Here is a 25,462-nt window from a genome sequence, read left to right as displayed (position 1 = left end):
GCCCCAGCACCGGGATGCTGTGGCCGCTGGCGACCCGCACCGCGGGGACGCCGCCCGGACCGGGCCTGCCCGCCGCTGCCATTACCCGGCTGCGGCCCGGGACTACAACTCCCGGCGGCCCCTGCGCCGCAACCGCGCCGCGGGCAGCCGGGAGCCGGGAAACGAGCGGCTGGGAGCCGGGAGCCGGGAGCCGAGGAGCCGGGAACCGAGGAACCGAGGAGCGGGGAAACGCGTAGCTGGGAGCCAGGCTGTGCCCGGACCTGCGGCAGGGTCCCGGCGAGCGGAGGGGCGTGCGGCGCCCCGGCTGACCCCGCTTCCGTTTCCCTCGTGGGGCAGGTGGCGGCCCGGGCGCTCCCCGAGCATGCTGTACCTGGTGGGGCTGGGCCTGGGGGATGCCCAGGACATCACGGTGAAGGGGCTGGAGGCGGTGCGGCGCTGCCGCAGGGTGTACCTGGAGGCCTACACGTCCGTGCTCACCGTGGGCAAGGAAGCGCTGGTAGGTCTGGCCGCAGGGCCCGAGGCCTGCCGTGCCGGGGGCGTGCTGGGGCTGGTGGGTCCGTGCGAGAGAGCAGCGGTGCTCGCTCTCGGGAGGAGAATGTACGGGACCTTCACCTACTGTGTTTTATAGGACAAATTGTTTTGCTGCCATGCAAGAAGACTGCAGCAAAAATAAAATGTTCCTTCCTGCAACTGTTGGCACTAGTTTTCATCTCAAAACCTACCAATATGTGCAGACCTGGGATACTGGAGGACTTGGTTAGAAAGCGTCTAATCTGTTTAAAAACAAACAAAAAACCCAAACAAACAAAAAAACCCACCCCAAAATCATTCCAGAAAAACACATGTTCCGAAGCCCTGCAGCTCTGTGTCAGCCTGAGGTGTTATGGCACGCCTGCTGGGAATAGCACTGTGATTATCTCACGTTTCCACGCGGGCCAAGCTGAATCATGCCGCGATTCCCAGAACAGGCACACTTCGGTCAGAGATGGGCTTTTGGAGATAAAGTTTTCTTTAGTAAACACACCTCATGGAAGAGAAGAGTAGTAAAAATGTGCAAATCGTAACTGAGGAGTTCTTAGATGGTCATAGAAAGGTGAAGTTTAATGCTGAAATAATACCAAAAAATCGCATAGCTGCCCACAGATCAGAGATCTTGCCTCTGAGTGAGCTGATGCAGTCTGGGTCTTGGGTGCTGTATGGCCACGGGGTGCCTGTGTGCAGAGCTGCATGTACACAGAGCATGGGAGACTTTGAGCTTGTCATCGGCATGGTTTCCATATAGAGGGTAGGCTAGACTATGTGGAGCATCTCTAGTTTATCTGCTGTATGAAGATATGCTCTGTGGTTTATGTTTCTTTTCAGTACACTGAAGCAGTCTAAATTGTAGTCAGTCCATTCAAAACAAAAGGTTCTTCTTTGTGGTTTTTGATAGTTGGAAAACTGCTAAATGGAAAGGCTTACTTGGAGATTTTTACTTTTCAAAATGAGTGTTTTCTATCAAAAGAAAAATTAATGGATTCGTATCCATCTGAAAATAAACCACTGAATAACAGGAAAATGCTGATGATTTATGATGTGGTTATTTTGGGTTTTCTTGTCTTATATTTCTTACTGTTTTGAGTCTTTTGCAAATCTTGAAATGCCAGAGATGAGATAACTGGGAAGAAAGATCAATAAAAAAGTAAAAATGTTGTCTTACCTGAAACACCTAAGAGCGAATATAGGAGTTAATAACCAAGTGTTTATAATACAGCCTGGTTTACATACAAGTGACAATGTTGAATAGTTTATTTACTAATCTGAAAGTCAGTCTCTCCTAAGCACCACTAATAGTTAAGAGGAAAACTTTCAAGAAGTAAAGAGCACATCTTTGCTTGCAGAGACTTCCCAGAAATCCTCCTGTGTTGATGGTATTAAAATCAGGCCATAAAATTCAAATGACAAGGCTTGCTTGTTTATTGGCCTCAAATTTTGTTAAAAGTTACTTGATGTTGACCATCCAAATTGGCCCTGAGACTGGTGAAGGAAGTGTTTGGACCCAGTGACCTCCCATTGAGTTTACATATTACTGCCTGTATATTCTGTACTTGGCCTGCTTTGATGGGCATTGTGGAGCAGTCTGAAAGTGTGCAAATGCATTCCCTTGGATGCAGCCAAACCGTGTGTTCCTGGGGCTGCACTCAGTCTGTTCTGGAGCACGTGTTTGCTCACAGTGTTGGGCCAAAGCCAGCCTGGTGCAATGGCAGCCCAGGAAAGGGATGAGTGGTGTTGGTGTGGAGTGCTCTGCTTTGCAGACCAGCTCCCCTTGGGCTGATGTGCATCTGGGGTACCTAGGGAACACTAGTGGGGTCTCAAAATGTGCTGTAGTTGGTTTAGTACAGATCTCAGCATTACTCCAGGGTGACTGTCAGTGGCTCCAAATCACAGATGCAGGATTTGCTTACACGTTTATTTGGTCCCCTCTCAGTTGAATCTGTATGGGTTGCAGTCTGTTTCACCAAGAAAACAATACCCTGATTTTACAGAGTTAGAAAAATCTACCCAAAAATGGGAAGGAACTTGGTATTCATAAAAGGGACCTGGTAACAGAAGACCCATACCTATTACTCTTACTATGGGATGGATTTTTTTATGGAAGCACCACTCTGCTCCTGTACAGGTATGATAGTTACTCTCGTCAATTCACTGGGCAAAGAAGTCACAGAAGTCAGAGGAAAACCTTTCTGGCGATAACTGAGCTTAATAGTTTTATCAGTTTATTAATATTTGTAATACCACACAAATTTGCTGACTGCTACTTAGAACAAAAATACCTTTCTTGGTCTTTGCCCTGGAAAAAAACTTTAATCGTGTCAAGAGCATGTAAAATGCACGGTGACACAACATGGCAGATGTTTTCAGTATGATCAGAAAACATGTTCTAGAACTAGCTGAAGGTTCGTTTACATGTGTGAAGTTGATTCTGGAAATAAAGGCATTTAAAATGTACAAAGAGACACAATGATTACTGAGCTGCTGAAGAAAAATTAAGGACACGATCAAATACATGTTTACCTGTATACTTGGTAAAGTACTTCTTAAAGAGAACTCAAGATGAAGAATTAATATGAAGTCATTCCTTAGATGTGGTTAGCTAAAACGTACTAAGGAAAAATCTGAGAGAACAGGTTGTGGTGTAGCTAGTGAGGTATTTGTGTGTGGTTTGGTGCCAGTGTTGTGAGCAGCCTAAGAGCTGGGCTCAGGCTGTGAGAGGGGATTACAGCAGCAGGCTAAAGTAGCTCTGCCTGGAGCCCACCCAGGGACCCTCAGCATGCAGGTGTGACTGAGCTGCTTTATGTGCAGCTCCTCAAGTGACACAGAAAGCATGGAAAACCAAGTCAGTAGCAGGATAAATTCACATTCACTAGTTTTTGTCAGCTCAGGAGCTGCTTTATGGGAAGCTCAAGTGTTCTTGCAAGCAGAGGTGAGGTTCTCCAAGACATGGGGCAGGCTGCTGTGGAGAATAATGAGGTTACCTGTTCCAGTGTCCATTGCCCGTGTTCCTGAGTGAGCTCCCAGAGAGATACAAAAACATTCCCAAGTGTCTTATTTTGATGTTTATTATTAATTTCGATTTCTAGGAAGAATTTTATGGAAAAGAATTGATTTTGGCTGACCGAGAAATGGTGGAACAAGAAGCAGATAGCCTTTTAAAAGACGCTGATGTTTGTGATGTCGCATTTCTTGTGGTTGGCGATCCTTTTGGGTAAGACAGAGCAACGTTTTAGTTATTGCTGTAGCTTCACCACTCTTTTTTTCAATAGGAAGTCAACTGTGTAACTGTAGTTCTTTATTAGGAGACTGATTTTCAGACCAGAAACACTTTTTATGTCTGTATTAAAAATATACATACAGTTGTCCACACTTCATCTTGCTTTGGAGTTTCCTAGCCCACATGTCCATTATAGTAATGTGGACCCTCCAGGATGTATGAATCTCTCCTTATGCAAATACTTATAATTTCATTTCTCATTTTATTCTCTGTGCTACCTCTTAAAACAAATGCTTTGCCTCATGATTTGTCTGCTAACAGAAGAAATTCTAGGTTATCACATAAATAAGAAATGTGCTGTTTCGGGGAAATATTCTTTTAGTTCCTTTTTGTACTTATAAACTGCAGCTTTTATACCCAGTTGCTTTAGAATCAATACAGATTATTGGTTGTATCATCTGCTTTAATATATGCTAGTTTTTAAAATCCCTTATGTCATTATAAATCTCTTCTCATGTTGGTTTATTGGGTCTTTTGTTTCCACTTTTTATTCCTGCTGGAAAATATAGTCTTTTTCTATGACCAGAAGGCTCTCCTTGGTCTCTTTGGTCAGGCATCATCAATCTGTAATGTCAAGCCATGCAGAAGAGCTTTTCATTTCCAGCTGGTGATGCAGGATTTATACCACAGTGTTAAGGGGCACAAGAAAAATGAAATCTGAGCACCTTATTTGTGAGGGGAAAAAATGGAGATTATGAAAAAAGGAGCAATGTCCACATCTGTCAAAAGTGGATAGTTTATGTAAATACAGCTTCAAGACAATTGACAAGATAATATTATATTAAACTAATTATGGGCAGATGCCCCTGTATTTCAGAAATATTAATTATATTTGCAGTCCGTGTTTACGTTAAAACTAGGATTTGTGCAGAGTGTAAAGCCATGTTACCTGTACCTTTGTGTTCTGATCCAGTGACTGATACAAGTACACAAGATGAAAAAAACAAACGACATGGATTAAAATGTAGCTGCTACTTGTGAGCTGTATTCTGATCTGCCTCAGTTATCATTCCTTTCAATGTCAAAATACTTCAGTTCTGGTTAACATACTACGTAATTTTTAAAAATTACCCTTTTTTTAAATTAGTTGTTTCTCTCTAAATGTTTATGTTCTTAGCTCTTACTATTGCAGCTAGAACTGCTTCTATGCTCACAAAGAACCCTAAGGATTTGGGGCTTGTGAGGTTCCTAGGACAGAGTACTGAATGTTTCTGTCCTGAGAGAGGCCAGAGGGGAGGAGGATGGAGCCACTTGCAGCTGCTCACAAAATTTCAAGTGTATTTGAGGTGAGCAGAGTGCTTGGCAGCACAGGAGATGCCAGGTGTTGGTGGCTGACGGTTAAAGCAATAAAGCAGGCTGTGCCCTGGCAGCCTCACTGTTCTCTGCAAGTTTTTGTCTGTGTATGTGGTAACACCCATGGATGTGCTACAAGAACCTGACAACTTCAGTAATACAGTGGAGAGTCCACCACCCTGGGCTAGTGTTAACATTCATATTATTGCTACCCATAAAACTTAATGTCTGTATCAGTGACAGAAAATACTGCTGTAGTTGTGGCTGAGGAGGGATGACTCCATGAAACTTTTCCTGGGGTTAGCTGAGTGCTCATAAGGGCACTTCTGCCTTTAGCTACAGTCATTATAGACAGATCTAGTGGGAGGAAAAATACTGGCTGGAGCAAATTTCAGTGAATAAAGCCAGCTGATCCCTTGGTCAGTATTAGCATAACCACAAAATCCTCCAGTGCTCCTTGTCCTTTGTATGTGCAGGAAATAACACAAGGCTGGAAAACCAGTCTCCTCTTCTCTTAGAGCAGACAAATCACCTTTGCTGCTGGAAGTCAGGAGCAATGTTTGTGTAGTAACCAAAGTATTGGTTCAGATCACTTAGCTGCCTTCTCCTAGGTCTGGGGGCCTGTTTGTATAAGAGTTTCAGATTTCCCAAATTCACATTCCTCTTTTTTTTTCTTCCACTGAAATTGATTTCTTTTTTTAAATATTGATCTTGACCGCCTTGCCAACTGCTGCCACATTTGTGTTCCAGTCTGAAGCACCCGATCTGCTGACTGGGTGCTGGTCAGACACAGAGCACCGAAATGATCAGGCCAGAACCAGGGGAATTCTGTCAGGGTAACTGAACACGGCCAGGGTGAAAGCAGTTTTCCCAGTTCATTATTCTGATGGCCATATGTTATTTCTTTCCTTCCTTCTTTGGAATGACTACACAGAAGTGTGTGGTACATCTTGGGAATGAGATGTCTAAGGTCATTGATCAGGTTTCATAAATTTAGGCAAGGGGTAGGTGCATTTTCTTGTTTCACATACATACAAGCATACATACAAGCACAATACACATGCAAATATAGAAAGATTTGCTCAATCTGTGTGTACTGACCATTTTAAAGGCTCTAATCTCGACTGCTTAACTGCAAACACAGTAGTTCTTGCAGCAGTCAATCACTGCAGGGTGTTTATTGAGCCTTAGACCTGGAGCCAAATTTAGCTCTGTTTGAAACTACAATATTCTTAACTCTTTCAGAATAAACTTGATCACTCAGATTCAGGCGTTGTTAATTTGAGTAATCTGAGTAATCAGTCTAAGGATGTTTTTTCTAAGTAAACGTGCAGTTCACCTCTGTCTGTTCAGTTCTTGTCTGAGCGTGGGGCTTTCCTGGCACCCTCTGGGGCAGATGGGAGAGGGCCTGGCTGTGCAGCCACTAAAGAAATCCTGGAGTTTTGTGGAACTTTGTGCCAAACAGAACTGGCAGGTCAAGGCATGTTCAACAGACACCTGCAGAAGACAAAGGATACAAGGAACTTTCCTTTTCAAGGACTTGCCAAGGCTACTTTATAAAGTAATAGTTGTTATAGTGTTACAGTTTTAATAATGCCAGAAAGCTGCAAAGAGCCTGTACCATACTGAGGATGCCTGGCATTTCAGCTGAGGAGGATGACATATGGAAGCCTTACCTGAGTTTTTATTTTCCTGTAACCACTAGGAATTGTTGCCATTTTGCCACCTCTGCATTGTCCGTGTTGTGAAGGGTTTAATTTTATTTCAAAACAAACTATAGTGCTAGTAAGACTTGGTAACATCATGTTTTCAATGTTTAATTCCTTCCTTTTCTTACCACAGGGCCACAACACACAGTGATTTAGTGTTACGTGCAGTAAAACTGGGGATTCCTTACAAGGTCATTCATAATGCTTCAATAATGAATGCAGTGGGCTGCTGTGGTTTACAGGTAATATTTTTGTATATGCATATATGTTCACAACTGCTAAGCTTAGAATTGGTGAGCTCTTCTACTGCTGTGGCAGTGCATGTTGCAATCCCAACTTTGAAGATCTGTACCAACTGTACACTTCATGTTAGAGTTTTTAAACACTTCCTTTCAGCATGCCCCATGTCAGCAAAAGCCCCTTTTGATGAGCTCATATGAAAATGAATAGTAACACTTCTGTTCTTCTCTGCTTTCTAACTTCCCTCTGCCCGAGGAGCCTTTGGCACTTAAAGATATTTTACAGATAAAGCTTTGCTCATGTTGGTTTTCTTCTACTACTGATAGTAGCATCAGGTATCAGGTAATACCTGGTAAGTTTATTCTTAAACAAGGTTGTTATCCTGTAGAGAGCTATGCTGATCTTGTCATGTAAGAAATACATGCACAAGCCTGATATATGTCCAACTCAGATCATAACTAGTTCCAAAGTCTTGAATATGATGCTCCCTTTCTCTGATAAATTTGATCTGTCTCCACTTGCTGCCCTTCTGATGAGGGAGGAGGGATTGTCCAGCCAAGGACTAGTAAAACAAGTGACAGTTTTTGTGCATCTTGAATGACTAAAGTAGAAAAGGTCTAGTGTTCCCCAAGAAAATACTTCCTTTTACACATGTATAGGTCCATTATTCCTTTTACTGCATGAAAGATATTCTGGCAGTATAAATTAGTATAAATCATAACTAATCACATATCAATTAGATGACACTTCCCCCTCTTGTTTTCATTCATCACTTTAGAACCTGTCCTCTCAAGGTTCAGAATGGTTCCCTGTGTATGGGACCCCTAAACCAAGTTCCCCCTTTATGAAAGCCAAAAGCAAGCACAGGAATGTAAATGTACTACAGACAAGTTGGGTGTTGGAACAATAACTTTCTATCACTGAAGGAGGAATTCCTTCCTAGCAGTACACAAAAGAACACAATTTATTTTAATTTCAGCAAACACCTGGTACCTTCAAATTTCCACTGACTAACTCCAATACTCCAAACTCCATTCAAACAATAATGCTGGCCAACAGCAGAAAATCTGTTGCAATGAGTTTGGGTATTGTTTTTGGTTTTGATTAGAAACCTGAGTGCCCTGTCTGACCTCAAAACTGATGCAGTGACACCTGTCCCACTAGCTGATGCTAAAGGGAATGCTGCACATCATTCACACTCTTTACAATTCTTCTTGTGAGCACTTTCTTAGTGAAACCTGCCTATTGCTGCAAGACTTGGGCAAAATTATCTGTTAGGAAGGAAATAGATTTTTTGGTGTCTAAAATCCATATGTTCAACAGACAGATAGCAGGTGGTGCATGACTGCACCTACTGGGTGGGTAAAACAAGAGTTGTAGGTGGGGCTCACCCTTCCCCTTTTGGCTTGATGGTGGTGCAAAGTTTGCCTCTGCTGTCAGGCTATTGACAAATAGTTTCTACTACTTGCTGTCTTTTTTTACTGTTCTCTTACATTCAATAGGAAGGAATATGCAAGGCCCTGACAGTTTTTTAAATTTTCTGAAAGTTTGCTTCCCCCACAATTCAGCCAGGCACAGGAAGGGGGAGTATAGAGATTTAGGTTAACTGGAAACCTAACATGAGTATACTATAAACAGTCCATAAGGCTATTCACATATGCAGAGTTTTAAAGATTAGATTGCTATTTCCTTATCCCTTGCTGAAGGGAGCAGACCAGAAAGGAAATGTGATGTTATTAACTCTGGCATTAGTCCCCTTTTCCATTCTGGCTTGGGAGGGGCTGCCTTCTCCTAAGTCAACATTCCTGTTGTCATATAAGGCATTTTAGGAAATAGTGATTATGTTACCAGGCAGAATATAACCAGTTGTATGTTTAACTCTTGGTTGCTCCTTACTGGCATAAACAGCAAGTGAAGTGTATCTTACAAAAAAAGCAGCCTTTGATTAACCTGAGTTGTGTTTATAATTTCTTTCAAAAGCCTTTACATTCATGGCTGTCTCCTGCCATCAATTTAGTTTTGGAGTTATTGTGTCTCAAATTGTAAAGTTCCTGTCAAGTATAGGAGGGATTCCTCTTTTGCTTCACCACAGAAAGGCTTTTCTTTTTTTCTTGTTTTAATCTGATTGTGATACAAGCCCTCTCTCTGTCTTGGTAGAGAAAAACAGGAAACACCTTTGTACGCCGTTCAGAGAGCCATGTGCGTAGTGAGCTGGAACTGCTGATTAGGCCCTCAGTGAACTGCAGCTCCAGCACAGTCTGGGCACAAAAGAACGTCCCTGGTCATCAGAGCAGTGCTTCTGTGCAGCCAACAGCGTCCTGGTGCTGTGCAGTTTTCCTGCACAGTGATTTAGTGAAGTTGGTGGAGCATCAGTGGTGGTTTGTTACCTTCATTCCATAGCTGTAGTTGTCAAATAATAAAGAGGGTGCATATCTATTTTCAAATACTTGTTTTGGACTGTCTTACTCATGTAACAGAATTAGTGAAGCTGTTTTGGACTACCGAAGAAGATAGTGGGGTTTCAATTTTGGAAATTAAACTTCTTGGAAGCTCTCACAGATTGATAAACTGAGCTGGGACCGTATAACTTAGCCAAGTGGTAGTCTGACTGTGCATAAGGCTCTGTGCCTCTCTCCTTTACACTGTATTTGCTGTGCTTCACTGTACCAGATTTTTTCTTTCCAAGGCTGAAGAAGCTGTTTTCCCTTAAAAACAAATGACTATGGTTATGGGAGAGAAGCCAGGAAAAGTGCTCCTGTCAGTGCCTCTGAGCATGTTCTGCAGGCTCACCTCCCTTATCTGCAGTCTGCCTCGTGGGTGTGTTTGTCACTCTGACTCCTGCTGGAGTGGGGAGCAACCAGCAGTGAGGACACACAGGCACTTTGGTACCTGCACACACTGCCAGGGAAGCACAAGCTTGACCTGTGCCCACTCCCAGTTTTTCAGAATAGGGCTGATTGTCAAGGCTTTTATCCCTAGAATAAAGAGGCAGGAAACTGAGCATCTCTAATTTGCGTATTTCTCCTTCCTTTCTAATCTGCATGATACATACAATACATCTGGGTAGGTTTGGGAAGGTCACTGGTCAGAGTGGTGCTCTCAGGACAGAATCCTCTCTGACCCAGTGCTGGTAATGTGTCCTTGAGGTAGAATTATTGCTGGTCAAACACATCCAGAAGAATCTGCATCATGCTGACCTGTGGTGAAGGGATGCAACTTGAAATGGCTTGAGATAGTGGCAATAACATAAGAAAAAGGACTGAGAACTGAAGTGCAAAGCTGGAGGCAAGTCACAGGGTGAGATAAAAGGCTAAAATGAGATGCTCATTTCTGAGTGGCACTCATTTTGAAAGCATTTGACTGGGTAGCTAGGAAAAAAAACATGTTCTAGCAAAGAGTTGCCTTTCTCTTCAGATGTACCCACTTTCCACCTGAATAGCTTCAGAACAAACATCTGCATGTGCCCTTGTTTCTTTCAGTGACACATCTCAGGTCTTTTGTTTGCAATTCTTGTAAGACCATTACAGTTATAAAAACAGATAGCGTTTTTGCTATTTGCTGATCACTTAAATGCAAAAGCAATGCTTACTGTGTTATTTTTGAGTTTTTACTGAATAGGTGAGAACATTTCCAGTGTCAAGTTGAAAAATACTACTTGAAGCTGAAGGATGCTATCATTAGTTCCTTGCTCATAGTATACTCAAATAGAAACCCTGTAGTAGCTGCTCTGAGTCCCACCCGCTCTGTGTGCTTTAATCTTCAAAAACACTCTGCTCTCATAGGAGGCACTTTACACAAAATGATTGACTGTTAAACTGTTACTGATTGTTTTTTCAGTTACTGCCAGCTTCTGAGCCTTTAAGAAGTTGGCATTTATTTCTCAAGACAATTAAAGGTTAAATCAGTGCTAATCACACTTCTTCATTATTCACAATTGCTGTCCAGCTTAGTGCCATTTGTCACCAGCAAACAAGGCCCAAGAAAGATCTATTAATTCAGGTTTGGTTGGTTTTTTTTTCTTTTAGATATGTTCATTTCATATTAGTAACCTAAGTCACCTTCAGGGCAGGAAGGAAACATTGCTTGATATTGATGGAAAGAATCTTAGAAGGTTTTTAAAGATAAGATGACATTACCTTGAGGAATGAATCCTCTCCTGTTCAAGTTTGCTTTCTCAGTATTTTGATAGCTGAATTTTGTTCTGCTTGTGCAGTGGCTGTTTCCTAAGCAGATCCAAAAGGCAGACAAAGCAAAATGGGCTTGTCCCTTCAACTGATTGTATGTGATTTGCCTCTGCTGCCTTCTGCAGACTGCAATTACATGGAGCGGGTTTCCCTCAGTTTTCTTCACAGGTCCTTTCTCTCTGGCATGTACTAAGGGCACTGGCAGTTTTTAGGACAGCTGGGGCAATCTCTTGGCTTGCCGTACAAAAAGGAGTCAAAACCACACATGTATGAGTGGTAAAACATTTCAGTTTCAGGTGAAGGTTCTCATGAGAGGTATTCGAAGTTACTAAAAGTCTGTGGTACTAAATAAGGCAGTATAAAGGGCTAGAGGTAGGCTTGTGGTTGTTTCATATGACCAATTCCAGGCAAAAACAAAGATTGAGTGATTCTTGCTACCTCTTTTTTGGTGATCACACTTCTTAAGCTGCTATCAAGCAACAATATATAATACAAAGAACAGTAGGAACCCTTTAATTTGATGTATATGGTCTGGAGAGTTGTTCACAGGTTAGGGACAATAAAGGGAAGATCCTGACTCAGGTTCCTTATCTTTGAGGATGAAGATCACATCAGAACCCCTGTGACAAAGATAAAGAATGTCTTAGCTTTTCTGGGTATGCTCACTGGGATCTCTTGGGAGGTAACCTGGGATAATGCAAGGTGCTCTGCAGCCTCTAAATCCATTGAGGAATAGTCTTAGGAGAAAAAGCCTCCTAGTTCCTACCAGTGGGTTGTGATTAGGCTGAGAAGAGTCTTTATTTCCATAATTCACCTGTGTGTGAGAGCCATCTGCAGTGTAACCTGAACACAGCTCTGCAGCATTTCAGCCCTACGGGGTCTCAGGTATTTGGCTGTGTGTGGTGGCAGGTCTGAGTAAGGCAGTAACTCCTTTTTTTGAGAGGAACCCCAGACAGGTGACCAGTTCTGAAGCTATTTGAAATTTTAGGAAGGGAGGTAGGTTCATAAGTGAAAAGTTGCTGTGTCACCACTGAAGCTGATACAGCAATAATTCTGGGAAAGATGCTGTAAAAATAGATGTCTGTGTTTTGAAATGTTTACTTCTTGGTTTCTCTGCAGATGTTGGCCAACTGACCTTTAATATTATTTTGTGTCTTGTCTCCTGCTTGCTTTAGTACTTTTTAGAGGGGATGGTGGATCTTCCTTTTTTAATTTCCCTGTTTAGTCTCAGCTTGTTCCGTCTGTTATGCCCCAAATTTTTGTGGTGATTGACCACACCACTATTTCAAGTGAGGACCATTGATCAGGACAGTTTCAGGTATCTGATATCATCGAGAGTGGTCTTTAACAACGTAGCTCAGCAGTTTCATTGGAATTCCATTCCCATAAAGACTTTCTAAGGTGAGATCATGGTACAGCACTTTTTCTCTCACAGTTCATTCTGGCTTCTCAATTTGCAATCAATTCTGCTTGTATAAACAAGAAGTAAAATAAGAAATAGCATTAATAGAAGGGTTAGAATACTAACAGAAATCAAGCACCCAAAGTTATCAATCATTCTTTCATATATTGTGTGTAAATAAAATAGGAAGTTATATCTTCTTCTGAGGTGATGTAACTAAGTTGAAGAACAGCTCTGCAACATTTTGTGAGGCAGAAAACTCTAGCAGCAGGGCATTGCCTCAGAGTAGAGAGTTCTGGCTTCCTTTGCTGAGCTGAGCTATTGCATTGCAAAATTTGAGTGCACAAAGTTTTGCTTAAGCCAGCTACTACTTGGGGGGAGGGTGCGGAGAAAGGGGGATTTCCTAAGACTGAGTTCTTTCAAAATGACCTTTTGAAACTTTTCTGTGAAGTTTTTGGGCATTGAGGAGAAGGTAAGAAGTTTGCTTTCCAAGCTGAAAACACAAAATATCCATCCAACCATTTCACTGCGCCCCTTTGAAACTCTGGCAGTTTTGTGCTTGAGCAGAATGTAAATCTCTAACAAATGTGCAAGGGTGATGCCTGAGATGTTTGGGCTTGTGCAGAACACACATTGCCCACTCCTAAACTCCGAGAGTGCAGCACACACAAGTTGGCTGTGAAATTTCATTTGCTGTTGCCTCTCTTTAGAGCTGTGCCAGCCTCTGCACAGCCTGATCCTGTCTCTGCAAATACACACAGCTCAGGTCTTACTGAACCTGTGAACAGCCTGAAGGCAGGGCAGTAATCCTTAGTTGTCTTGTAACACTCCTTGGTTAACAAACATATCAGACAGTTCTATTTCAGTGGAAAGCATGATTCCTGAAATTTTGCAAAATTCCTGCAAATTTTGCAAAATTTGCAGCCTTTTACAGTTGATGGAAAGAATGCTTTTTCATTTCAGTGGGTTTTGTCTTTAGTGGACCTGCTGTCTTCTGTGACTCCTGAACCCTTAGGACAGTAGTGCGATTTTTGGCATTTACTGCTCTCTGTGCTGCAAGGCTTTTTTTGAAAGGCAAATACTTCATGCACGAGTTCAAGAGGTTGCAATTAGAACACAGCAGAGGAAACTAAATTAGGAACAAATTGAATTCTGTGTAAGATACAGGGAGAGCATTTAAAGTGTAAGTTCTGATAGAGCTGTGTTCCTTCTTTAATGCAAGCTTGCCCTGATGAAGAGCAGTTCCTATGTTTGCTTAAATGTTATACATCTGCAGAGATCAAATACTGGATGAGAAAGAAATACTGTTTTGTGCCTGTAGAAATGTTTGTAAGGTAATTGGTTAGAAGTATTTAAGCACAACAGAGATATCATCTTACTACTTCAGTTCTTCAGCATTCAGATTGATGGTGTACCAGGGACTTTCCAAAGTAGAATTCCTCCCTCTGTAATTTTAAGTTAAAATATGTGTGCATTAATCCTAAGAAATCTGTTCTTTACAAGTTCAGTTAGTAGACAGGTATAAACTGCAAAAGCATTTCTAGGAGGTTATTAAAATATGTTCCCTCTATCTTATTGGTGTAGAAATTACTTCTGTGCTTTCCAGGTGCTGAGAAAACAGGTATATATTTTTTTGAGATTGTAAGTACAGTTTTCTGTGATATCAATACTTCTTGAAGGTGTTCTGACGGTATTTCTACTTAATAGACAGGCAATTTCCAATAGAAATGTTTTACCCTTTTTTGGTATCCAGGCTTCAGTATTAATGCAAAACCCAGTAAACAAAGGACAGATCAGTGAATGACTGGCAGGGCTTGTACAAAAAAGGATAACTTGCTTAACTTCTTGTTGGCAAAGAGGATGGAGAATCTTTGTAATGAGTAATGGAAAAGAGAACGATAACCATCAGAACAAGCACTGTAGGGTATAAAGTTGCATGTCCACCTCATTCTTAACATATGGCAGAGTTTAGGAGTTCTGATTCCCAACAAAATACCTCTCAGATAATAACGTTTTTTCCCATTTCTGCACATCCTTTACTTTCCTAAAGGGCAGAGGGAAGTTTCTTTTTCCTTTGGTTATCAAAATGCCAGAGGGACAAGGTAAGATTGAAGGTTAACTGAGGCCACTTTCTGTCCTGAGCAAGGACTGCTGCTTTGGGGAGTGGCTGCAGTGGTTTCAGGTGCTGATGGGAAGCACTTAGGTTGGTGTCAGACATTGCAGCACTTGTGGAAGATTGCAGGAATGCTACCAGGGACATTAAAGGTATCTTGCTCCCAGATGTTCTAACAGTGAAGGGGAGAAAGAGAAAATTCTTGTACTGATAGTTTTTTACAGATGTGGTACAAAATAAGAACGAGTTCTAGTCAGCCACATGAAAAATAGACAAAGAATAGTTTCTTTTTTTTTTTTTTTCATTTTCTAGAACACAGCCTTGAAATAGCTAACAAGTTACATCAGGAGCAACTTACTTGGTTCAACCTGTATTTACTTTACTGGAAGAACCTTTAGGTTGTGAAATGTACACAGTATGTTCTTGTCCTTGTGCTAGAATGAAATACTTAAAAGAGGAAATGTTTTCAGTTATATTCCAGGAATCTTTGAATAAATTTTATCAGCATGAATGGTTAAAATTTGAGCTTTTGAAAATAAACATGTTTCTGCTGTGATTCAAGTTCTGCTCCACCACCGTAAAGGAGTTAAAGCCACAGCCTAATGCCACAGTAACAGAAGTGTGTATAGGGGAATCCCTGCTTCTACACAGGGTCCTCTGCCAAAGCACACACAGTGCCTTTGTCTCCTGTTGTGGGCTTGGAAAGGCAGCTTTTCCTTCCAGGAGTACACAGAAAGTGGGAAGGGTAGTCCATGTAGCTATTGTTTCTCTGGTGGGCTTGAGCAGACAGAATATTGGCAAGCTGTAAAATCCATCTGGGGTGGCCCCATTCCAGAGCTAAACAGACCAAAACTGATGCATGATTTCCCTGTATTTCAGGGCAAAAACTACTTCCAAGCCAAATACTGCCTTAAGTTACACATGACTGTCACTTCTGCATCACCAGGGATGATTGGCAAGACTATTGCTTCAAATGTCTCCACCGCGATGAGGGACTTACAGTAATGAATGTGTTAAGACTGAGAATAGAGGCTGTGAGTGTGCTTGACACAGAATCTGCCAGCAGTCTTCTGCTAGCACTGTTCTTACCAAACGTGCACAAACCATGTTGTACCTCTCTGCTTCCTGCACAATCTGTCCAGATCTTCATAGCCACTGTCTCCTTAGACTGTAACTTCTTTTGTCTGCTAGAGCTTCCATCTGCAGCACTTTAATATAAACACTGCTGTATCAGTAGAATCAAAACATTGACTTATGGCATTATTCAAAGCTGTCTAACCTTAACCAAAATTAAGAAATAACAAATAATAATTTTGGTTCTGATCTTACAAAGTTTCTGTCTTTAAAAGGACTTCAGAATTAAGTAGCAATAGAAAGTCTATTAAAAGTTACTAATTATGCATTGGTAAGGTGAATGCAGTAAAAGCTTTACAGATAGTTCATGACTTGGCCTTTAACATTATTGCATGCTCTTATTTTTTCTTATTGCACATGTGTGTTACTGCATTTGCTGTTTTACAGTTGTACAGTTTTGGAGAAACAGTTTCCATAGTGTTCTGGACAGATACATGGAAGCCAGAGAGCTTCTTTGACAAGATCGAGAAGAACAGGCAGAATGGAATGCACACCCTGTGCTTACTCGGTGAGCAGCAGCCACTCTCCTGCCTTTTATTCTATGTATTGAGTGCTTACCCAACTGACTAGATCACCAGATAAGCAAATGTGACACTGAAGAGGTTAGTGCTGATAAACTTTTGAACTGCAAGTGACTTCATGGATGTAGGAGCAATTTGGTAAACGGGGCACTTAAAATCTTGGGGTTTTGTATTTTAATCCCTTTTATCTGAGTCACTTTGGTTCAGAAGCTGATTATGTAACAAGGAATACTTATTGAAGGTTCAAAATGTCTCCAGCTTTCAGTATGATACTTCGGGGGGCTTGGCATTTGAGTACAGGTAACATTTGAATTCCTCTTGGAAAGATTAGGGTCAATTTGTTTCATAAAATTGCAGCTATGCAGAGCCTTACCTACCTGACCCCTTCTCTATTTCAGTTTTGCCCAAATCCTTTTTTTTTCCCAAAACAGAAGCTTGTTCTAAATTCTGATTGGGACAGGAAGGAAGTGCTAATGAAAGGTTCCTGCATGGAGTGATGTAATCACTGTCGAGCAGTCAGACTGCTTTACCTTCTGTGACATAAAGTGCTCATAATTTAAGGGTAGTCCCAATGAACTGGTATGCTCAAATGTGCTAGTATTTAATTATCTTGTGGTAAATATGCCTATTTGTATATTTACCAGGATTTTATTTGGCTGTGTTGCTCCGAAATCTGTTGTTGGGTAAAATCACATGCATAAAGTCACAGGATTTTGAGATTAACTAACAGATGAAACAGTGCAGTGTTTTCAATATTCTAATAGCTAAATATAATAATACTATAATATTAATAATAGCTAAAATGTTGTTAAAGCTTTACCTACATAGAAAACTAAGTAGGAAACTTGTAGGGAACCTGTGTGTTAATGTGTTTTGTTCTACAGATATTAAAGTGAAGGAGCAGTCTCTGGAGAACCTCATGAAGTGAGTCACCATTTTGAAAATACATAGAAACACTCAGTGCCCCTACAAAGGCTTTTTACACAAGGAACAAAGGCTCTTTGCCTGTAGTCTAATACTGAACTCACCTGCCTTCTCCTCTCTTGCTTTTCACTGTCTTTTGTTTCTTACAAGCAGTGAAACTCTTTTGTTCCTTGCAAAAGGGCCTGGCTTTATTTACAGTAACTGAACAGAGTTGCAGCAGAACATGATCTTTTCTGTAACTGTTCCTGTGAGAAGCACTAAGTCAGAAAGAGGTGGGCTTTCCTCTTGGTGAATGAGGTGTTATTGTTCTGTCACCTGCTGAAGCAGATTAATATCTGAAACAGTGTTCGAAATTTATTCTTCTGTACACTGGCTGGAACCGTGCAGAGTGCAGAATATATAACACCCTTCTGAAAGAGTTAAATAAGCAACATACAGAAAATGCTCTTATGCTCATTTAACTGTATTCAAAAAGCTTTTGCCACATCTTACTCATCTCTGCAATCTGTATGTTTTGACAGTGGTGAATAGAAATGGCTCCTTTATACACATGCTGTAACTGGCCTAAATTAACATTTGTGAAGTCTCACAGTATCATTGAGGTTTGTTTATTCTGGAGTTTCAAAATAAAATCTGTTTGACTGAATCCACAGTTGGCAAAGAAAGCAGCATTTCATTTAAGAGTATATTTCTAGTCTGTAATCATCTGTCTAGAGGGCATTTAACAGAAAAACAGTTGTATGCCCTTGGATTTAAGTCTAATGCATCCTTCAAGAATAGCTGCAAAACCTGCATCTTGCTTCTAGCAGCTGAATTTGCTTTTAGGATCTAAATGATCTGGCAGCTGGAGCCCAGCTCTTTCACAGGTGTGGTGAGAGCACAACATATTTCTGTATTCTTTTAAAGTTCCACTCTTGTCTAAAAGACCCAGGCTGAGAGCCTAGGCCTGTTTAAGTTCAACCTGCTGGTCTAAAGGTCTCTTGAAAGCTGTAAGATTGCTGGGGATAACAGAATGGGTTATATGTGAAATTTCTCTGCTTTCCTTCCCTGCAGAGGAAGAAAGATTTATGAGCCACCACGCTACATGAGCGTGAATCAAGCTGCAGAACAGCTTCTTGCCATTATTCAAAACAGAAGGCTCCAAGGAGAAAAACCAGGTATGAGTGCACTGCTTTTGCCTGCTACCACCCCTGTCCAGTCACACCTCTGGAGGAGCCTCTCAACTCCACTCCCTCCCTCTGGCTCCCAGAATTCTGCTCCACAGTGGGTTTGGGCTGCCTTGAATCCTGCTCATGAGCCCGCTTTGGCCAAGCACAGCACAGTTCAGTGAGCATCCATGAAGGGGCACTGGTGGCTCCAGCCAAAGCCTCAGTCTGGAAACCTTGCACTGTGTCTATCCATGTGGAACTGTAAGGTCTTTGAGCCACTAGAGCTGCAGGAGGCAGAAGGATTCTGAGATTTTAGATCAGTCAAGCTTCAAAAACGTCTCAGCTCTGTTTTACTTAGACTGGTCACTCTGCTCCGTGTGAACACCAGCAGGAATCTGGGTTAACCCAAAGATGCAGAACTGTGATTTTCACCTTGAACTCCTAACACTAGTCAAGAGCAAACTGTGAAATACTTACTGAGACCAAGGGTAAAATCACAAGGGTAAAAGGGCAGTAAATCTGATGAAGAGCAAAAGGTAATAAAGATGATGCAGTTGTGTCACAAATTTTTTTTCTAACAAACTGAGCTAGGTCTCCTCCTCATTTAAAAAGTTTATTCCTTCCATACTGTTAAAAAGAAAATCCCTTAATTTTATCCTTTACATAGAATGAATCAGAAGCAGCAGTTTCCTCACAGTGAATGCAGTTCCTGAATGAATTATTCTTTATCAACATCCTTAAGCTTTTCTTTTAAGAGCAAGTTTCTTTCTGGGCCTCTCCAATAATTAATAATTGGAGGTTTAAGAAAGCAGTGTTAAGGTTTAAGTACATTTTGAGTACTTTTTCCCTTATGATAGGACTGTCAGTCAACAAATTAAACATTTAATCTTCTCTCTTACAGGAATTACTGAAAACACAATTTGTGTTGGCCTTGCTCGTGTGGGTGCTCTGGATGAGAAGATTGCTTCAGGCACACTACAGCAGATGTCCACTGTGGAACTGGGTGCTCCACTACATTCCTTGATTGTTACAGGCACTATGCATCCTCTGGAATTGGAAATGCTTAAACTTTTCTCTGTAGATAGTTCCAGTTTTGAAAATAATGCATGTCAAAGGACTACTTAAATAAAAATGAGGCATTTACATTGTTATTCCATCTTTAATTGCATACCAGCATAGTCTAACTGTAGTTAGACTCTATATTGCTTCAGAGGACAACGCTGCAGGAAGATGGACCTGCTCTCACCTGAGGCTGCAGACTGCACCTGCCGCTATCAGCTTCTGCCCTGCAGACACCTCCAGAAACTTCTAAACCTTGGACTCAGGTCGCTGACATCCACACCAGCCTTGGGCTGCTGACCAGGATGAGTGCCAGGTGTCTGTGGGGCATCACTTGCTGCAGTGCATTAACCAAACCCACTGCACAGATGGTTGTAAGTGCATTAGATGGTAAATTTTGCCTTTCAACTTCACAGAAACTTAGGAGTTCTCTTACCAACAGAAAACCTTAGTGTGCAAAACCTGTTAGGTCTGTGTCCATCTTTGCCTTGGGAGAGTAAATACAGACAGGTGAGAATGCTGTAAACCAGCTTCCCTTTGGACAGCTGGTGAAAGAGGGAGAGAAGCTGCACAGAAATTCTTAGTTCAGAAGACTGTAACTTAAATTAGAACTAGATTTCTTCATATGTTAGTGCTAGCATCTATGAAGGGCTAGACTCAACTGCAGCAACCACAATTAACCTCAAGCCAAGTCTTAGCAAACAGACTGCAAGAATTCTCTTTAAAATCCGCTTGTAGATGATGGTGGTTGCTATTTCAACTATTCTTCACAGTATGATGAAAACAAAGCAGACCTGTATGCATATTTTTTTAAAACTGAAGATTTATTGGAAAGAAATTTGATCCTATATCTTTTCAGTAATATAGGATATTTAACATTTTATATAGACTGTATTCAAGTAGAAAAGATTACATTAAAAATTTCTTAATATTGCACTTGGGACAAGCCGTGGGCTAAGCTACTAACATTAGCATTCCAGAACAAAATCATAGTCTTCAGAATTATAGTGAGCTGCCTCGTGTTACCTGCAAGATTTCTTCACAGGCACCTTTGACACACTTTGCCATTCAGCTGAGGCTCACTGCTAAGAGCAATTCCTGTAATGTCAAGGTAAAGGCAAGCAATATGCTGTATGCTACCAGGAATGATTTGGCAATTGCTTCATTCACATTATTTCACACTTCAGCCAAGATACTGCAGCGTTCACTTAACTCTTGTACCAGATCCCAGCACACATGTGAGAGGCTCCAATGCACATGGGAGGTGAAATACCCAGCTCTTTTTACACATTATTTCCGCCAAATTACCACATAGGCAGGAACCTTTTGTGGCTCACTGGAACAGACAAGTAGGTTGAGCAGGATTTGCACCCAGCAAGGCTCAGTCCTCGTGTGCCAGGCATAGCATGGTTGGCATCGTTTCACATTATAGCAGTGTCTGGCCAAGGAAGTCCCCACAGGGATGGGCACTGCAACAAAGCCTGAACGGGGGACAAATCCAAAAGGGAACCCAGCAAGCTGCAGATAGTGTAAAGGAGGAATTAACTACTTAGTGTTGAGGATCAGAGAGATTATTAAAAAAAAAAAAAAAAAGAAAAAAAGTCCTGCTTAAAGGGGTGGGATAATCAAGAATCAGCAATCTGATGGCTGCTGGAAAAAACAGGACAGGGTTTAATTATTAATTAAAATTGTTGCTCTGAACTGGTATTTAAAGACTTCATGTCATGAAGAAAGATAAGGGTTTGCATTTTATAAAAGCATGCAACTGAAAATCTGCACTGTGAAAGAAAAGCCATGGACTTCACAATTTGTTTGCACACTATGTGCAGAAGATGGAAAACTGCAGTTCAGCAGCAGATTCTCTCGTATCTTGTTTAAATTCCCAGAACAGGTTCACTTACAACAGTTAAAAAGAGAAACCGTTTTCCTTCACCTTTAAACCCAGCTTTACTTTAAAAAACGTAAATTAAGAATGTTAAGTCACTAAGGTCCATTTTATCAGTAGTAGCAGCTTCAATTTTTGTGTAAAACTGGTGGCAGCAGCTCTTACGAATGATGCAACTAAACCATTGCTTAGTAGGCATTATTACATAAAAAGCAGAGCCGTTTATTTACTTTTCATCTTAGCTTAGCAAATCACACGAGTAACTCAGCTCTGTGTAGGCCCTCCTGATGAAAGGAGCCAGTCTATCCAGAGCTATACACTTACCAGGTTAGCCTAGAAAGGACCAGTCCTTACTGTGCATATGCATAAGAGGAGTTTTCTTCCGTAGTTATTTAGCACAAAAAGCATTGACCATTTTAATACAGACACTCTGTAACACTTGTTTTATCTTCTTATTTTGCTGGAGGTGTGGTAAAACTCATGTATTTTGCAGGCTCGGTCTTTGGAACAATAGGGTTTTAAGTTACTGGTTTCAGTCACAGAAAAAAATAACCCACAAAGACAGACCAGTAAATATCAGCTACATGAAAATGTGAGAAAGCCACACTTTAAAAACTTGTTCAAAATTCAGAAGTGGACACCAGAAAGCTGAGTTTTAGCACGTGATCTACACACATTGACCCACCTCTGGATGTCGGTCATTCACACAAGTCTTTGTTAAGACTTAAATCGTGCCTTGCATCTCCTATAAAGTGTCAATAGCAAAGTGTTACATAAGCAGCCAGTGTTACGTAATTAGCAAAACACAAATAATGGTGTTTTGGCTCTCAGGGTAAGGAAAGCTGCGCTTTTGCTTTCAACTGCATGGTTTGTACTCTCCTAAAACCTGAACGAGTATCCCCTTAGGAGGTGAGAAAAAAATCAGATGTCCCTCGTTTACTGACATACATGTGACTGCAGCTACTGACTGAACATGCCATACACTGTGTTTGTAGAATTTTGTGATGCTTATCCTTTTTCAGAAAGGCTAAACTCTGTTTTGAATCTGACTTCCCGACATTATCCCCAATTATATTTGACAAACAAATGATACATTTCTTACTATAAAAGCTTAAACATAATGAAGGTCTATCTTGCTTGGCTAGAAAACTCAGACTTGTACATATGCATCCAAGAATCAGCTAAATCATAAGCAAAAAAAAATTATCAAAAGTTATTCAAATTGTTGTATGATTATAACAGGTTTATAGGCCTTTTCACTCAATTTCCCATATTAAAAATTTGGTAGATGTACATTTAAAAGATCACCATCAAACAAACAGCCACTCTGCCAAGTTCTCACTTGGAAACAAATAGTAGCAGTTGTCTTTTCATTAAGAAACTGAAATAGCAGCCAAGCTCAGCAACTTGGGCAGCACTACAGTATTTCAACAAGTCCTGGGACAATCAGTCCTGAAACAAGCTGGTGTAAAGACTTAAACCAAAGCCTGCTCTTGGATCACAACACAATTGCAATCAATCTGTCTGGTGCTTGCCTTTAAAGTGATATCAGCTGATCTTCCCTAGCCTCAATTAGCAGTAATAGTAAGTATTAAAAAATGAGGAAGTCCTGCTGGCAGCCAGCAAGCAGCAGTCTGTGTGCACCACACTACAAAACACCTCCACCCACAATCAAAGGGATTTCCATCCCCCTGTCTGTGAACATCCATGCACACGGGATCCCAAACTGCAGCGCTCAAACCTCTCCCGGACCCCTGCACCGTGCACCTTCCATCTTCCAGCAGGAACCCTGGGCCTGCCACAGCACCTGCAGGGGCACAGGGAGAGCCTGGCAGAGGGGGCAGGAGGGCAGGGAGGGACATGGGGACATGCAGCCTGCTGGGAGGGCACTCTGCCCCTGCGTCCCCAGGGACAGCAAACAGGGTCCCAAACCGCAATGGGACAGACAGCAAAGATTAAAACCAGTATGAGAGCTGCCTTTGTACTGCCATTGTATCTGCACCCTATTTCCAGTTCCAAGCACAAAAGTACACCCCCAAGATCTGGGCAAAATCAACATTCATGTTTCACTATCTTGACTGGAAGATTCAGGAACCACCAGCAAATTTGTGTTGTGTTATGTTTTCACATGAAATCAGGTGCTATACAGGAACAACAGAATGAATGCAAGAAACTCTTCGTATCTGTGATTCAACAATATCAGTGGCAAAAAAAAAAATTCTGCAAATCAATCTCCAGTAATTTCATAGTGCCTAGCACTTACTACACAGACATTGTCAGCTTCTCAGGGCCTTGACTTTAGTATTACCTCTGACAGGTACCAAAATAAACAAAATCCATACCAATCAGTGGCAGCTATGATTTCTCAAAAAATGCCCATTTTGCTTTTTACTTCACAATGTTCTGTTTGTAAAATGTCTCTTAAAAAGTCTTCCATTACTAAGTGAACTACTGCAGCATAGTGGATCTGTCATCTGTAATACCAAACATAGCAGATTGCTTTTGAAAGTGACACTCAGATATCTGAGTTAAATGATTACAAATGCTAGAAAGTATATGACAGAAGAATGTTTCTGGAAAAAAACCCAGTCCAACAACCCTTACTGCACTGAGAACTTTCTCCCCTATGAAAACACACATGGCTACAGTAAAATAGTCGAAGATGTAAGATTTGTCAACCTGGGAAAAGCGTAAGCTAAAACAGCATGAAAAGCAGTCCTTATTTCCATTTTGGATATAACTACCAGAAACAACTATTTTCAATATTTGGAAAGGCAAAATTTGAACTTGATCACTTTAATAAAAATTATAACAACCTATTAAAATCAAGGAGACTTACGCTTTCACAATTTCAGGATTTTGTTTTTTCCATCACATAATTTGGAAAATAAAAAACTTCAAGCATTGCTTCCATCACCAGCATCTTCCTTCAACTGCCCATTGTTCAAGTGACTGAACACGAGCAGCATCATGTAACATCTCATTGCTCTCAACATGAGTATGAAGAGACTAAGAACTGGAGTTAAATCTATTGGATTTAACTAAAATCTATATTTGGACTCAAATAATTTTCACAAGATATGTGCAACAAAATACCCAGCTTGTTTCAGAAGCAAGTCTCTTCACAACAGCTTTGTCTTTTACATTTAGAATTTTTCTGTCTGGTAAGATGCAAATATAATGGAAGTCTAACATCTACAGTTCTGTAAGTACACAACCCCCCCACAAACATCACTAGTAAATAATCAGACTGAATACAAGATTATTTGTAAAAGTAATAAAACCCTCTGATGCTCCGTATTTATGCTGGCAAATAGGTCCCCTGATATAAAAGGCACTTTGAAAACCCAATATGGTTTGGTTCATTAAGTTTGCAAAGTACAAACAATTGTACAAACATACAATTATATTGAAGCATGTCAGCCATTGTGACATTGTCTACAAAACAAGTTTCCAATTGCCGGTAACACTGGTTTTATGGGAATGAGCAGTGGTTTCAGCAGCTTTACTGAAGACATGACAGGGTTTCCAGTACCACAATCTTATTAAGTAAAAACCCTCAAAGACTTACAAGTTTAGGGGCCCCCAAAAAAACAAGACCCAAAGTCCATAACGTTCATTCAATATTTACTCCTTAGAAGTGAACTCCCTCCGTAGCCCAAGGGCAGAAATCTATTCAGTTGATTCCAGATGTGTGGAGGCAGGCTCTGTCTCAAGAAGTGTTGTTACACCAGTACAGTACTGAAAACTTTGGTCCAACAGCACCATTCCAGAGATTGACTACATGGCTGCAACATCAATCTGTATGTAAAGCTGCCTTACTCCTGCCTGTGGAAAAGGGAAGGAGGGTTAAAAACGCCATAAAGCCAAAGCAGTGTCCTGTCCTGAACATCAGCCCGCATCAGTAAGTGACCTAGCAAAAAACCTCAACATCTTCTTTTCTGTAATTCATCTCCACATTTAGCACATCACTCAGAGAACACCAGATGAGTAAGGAGTTCTTCACACAGTCAAGTGCACACACATAATGATGTATTAA

At 41.1% G+C, this 25,462-nt stretch overlaps 2 protein-coding genes across 2 annotated transcripts in view; one reads left to right on the top strand and one right to left on the bottom strand.

The window, feature by feature from the left end:
* Positions 1-21,137, top strand: DPH5 (diphthamide biosynthesis 5). The gene is given in 9 exon segments (XM_063407618.1): positions 1-148; positions 150-347; positions 349-496; positions 3,621-3,745; positions 6,947-7,055; positions 16,274-16,394; positions 17,292-17,331; positions 18,385-18,488; positions 19,381-21,137. Coding segments are annotated over 9 exon segments (1,203 nt in total). The 5' UTR covers positions 1-14; the 3' UTR covers positions 19,605-21,137.
* The window catches only part of SLC30A7 (solute carrier family 30 member 7), a 26,351-nt gene continuing 21,232 nt past the window's right edge, over positions 20,344-25,462 (bottom strand). The window contains exon 11 of the mRNA XM_063407619.1: positions 20,344-25,251. Coding sequence (XP_063263689.1) covers positions 25,204-25,251 — 48 coding nt within the window. The 3' untranslated portion in view covers positions 20,344-25,203. The remainder of the gene's footprint in view (positions 25,252-25,462) is intronic.

The sequence above is a fragment of the Prinia subflava genome, chromosome 10 (assembly GCF_021018805.1).
Source record: "Prinia subflava isolate CZ2003 ecotype Zambia chromosome 10, Cam_Psub_1.2, whole genome shotgun sequence".
Lineage (NCBI taxonomy): Eukaryota > Metazoa > Chordata > Aves > Passeriformes > Cisticolidae > Prinia > Prinia subflava.
Note: the sequence above shows the minus strand (reverse complement) of the source record. Positions and strands in the feature narration are given on the sequence as shown.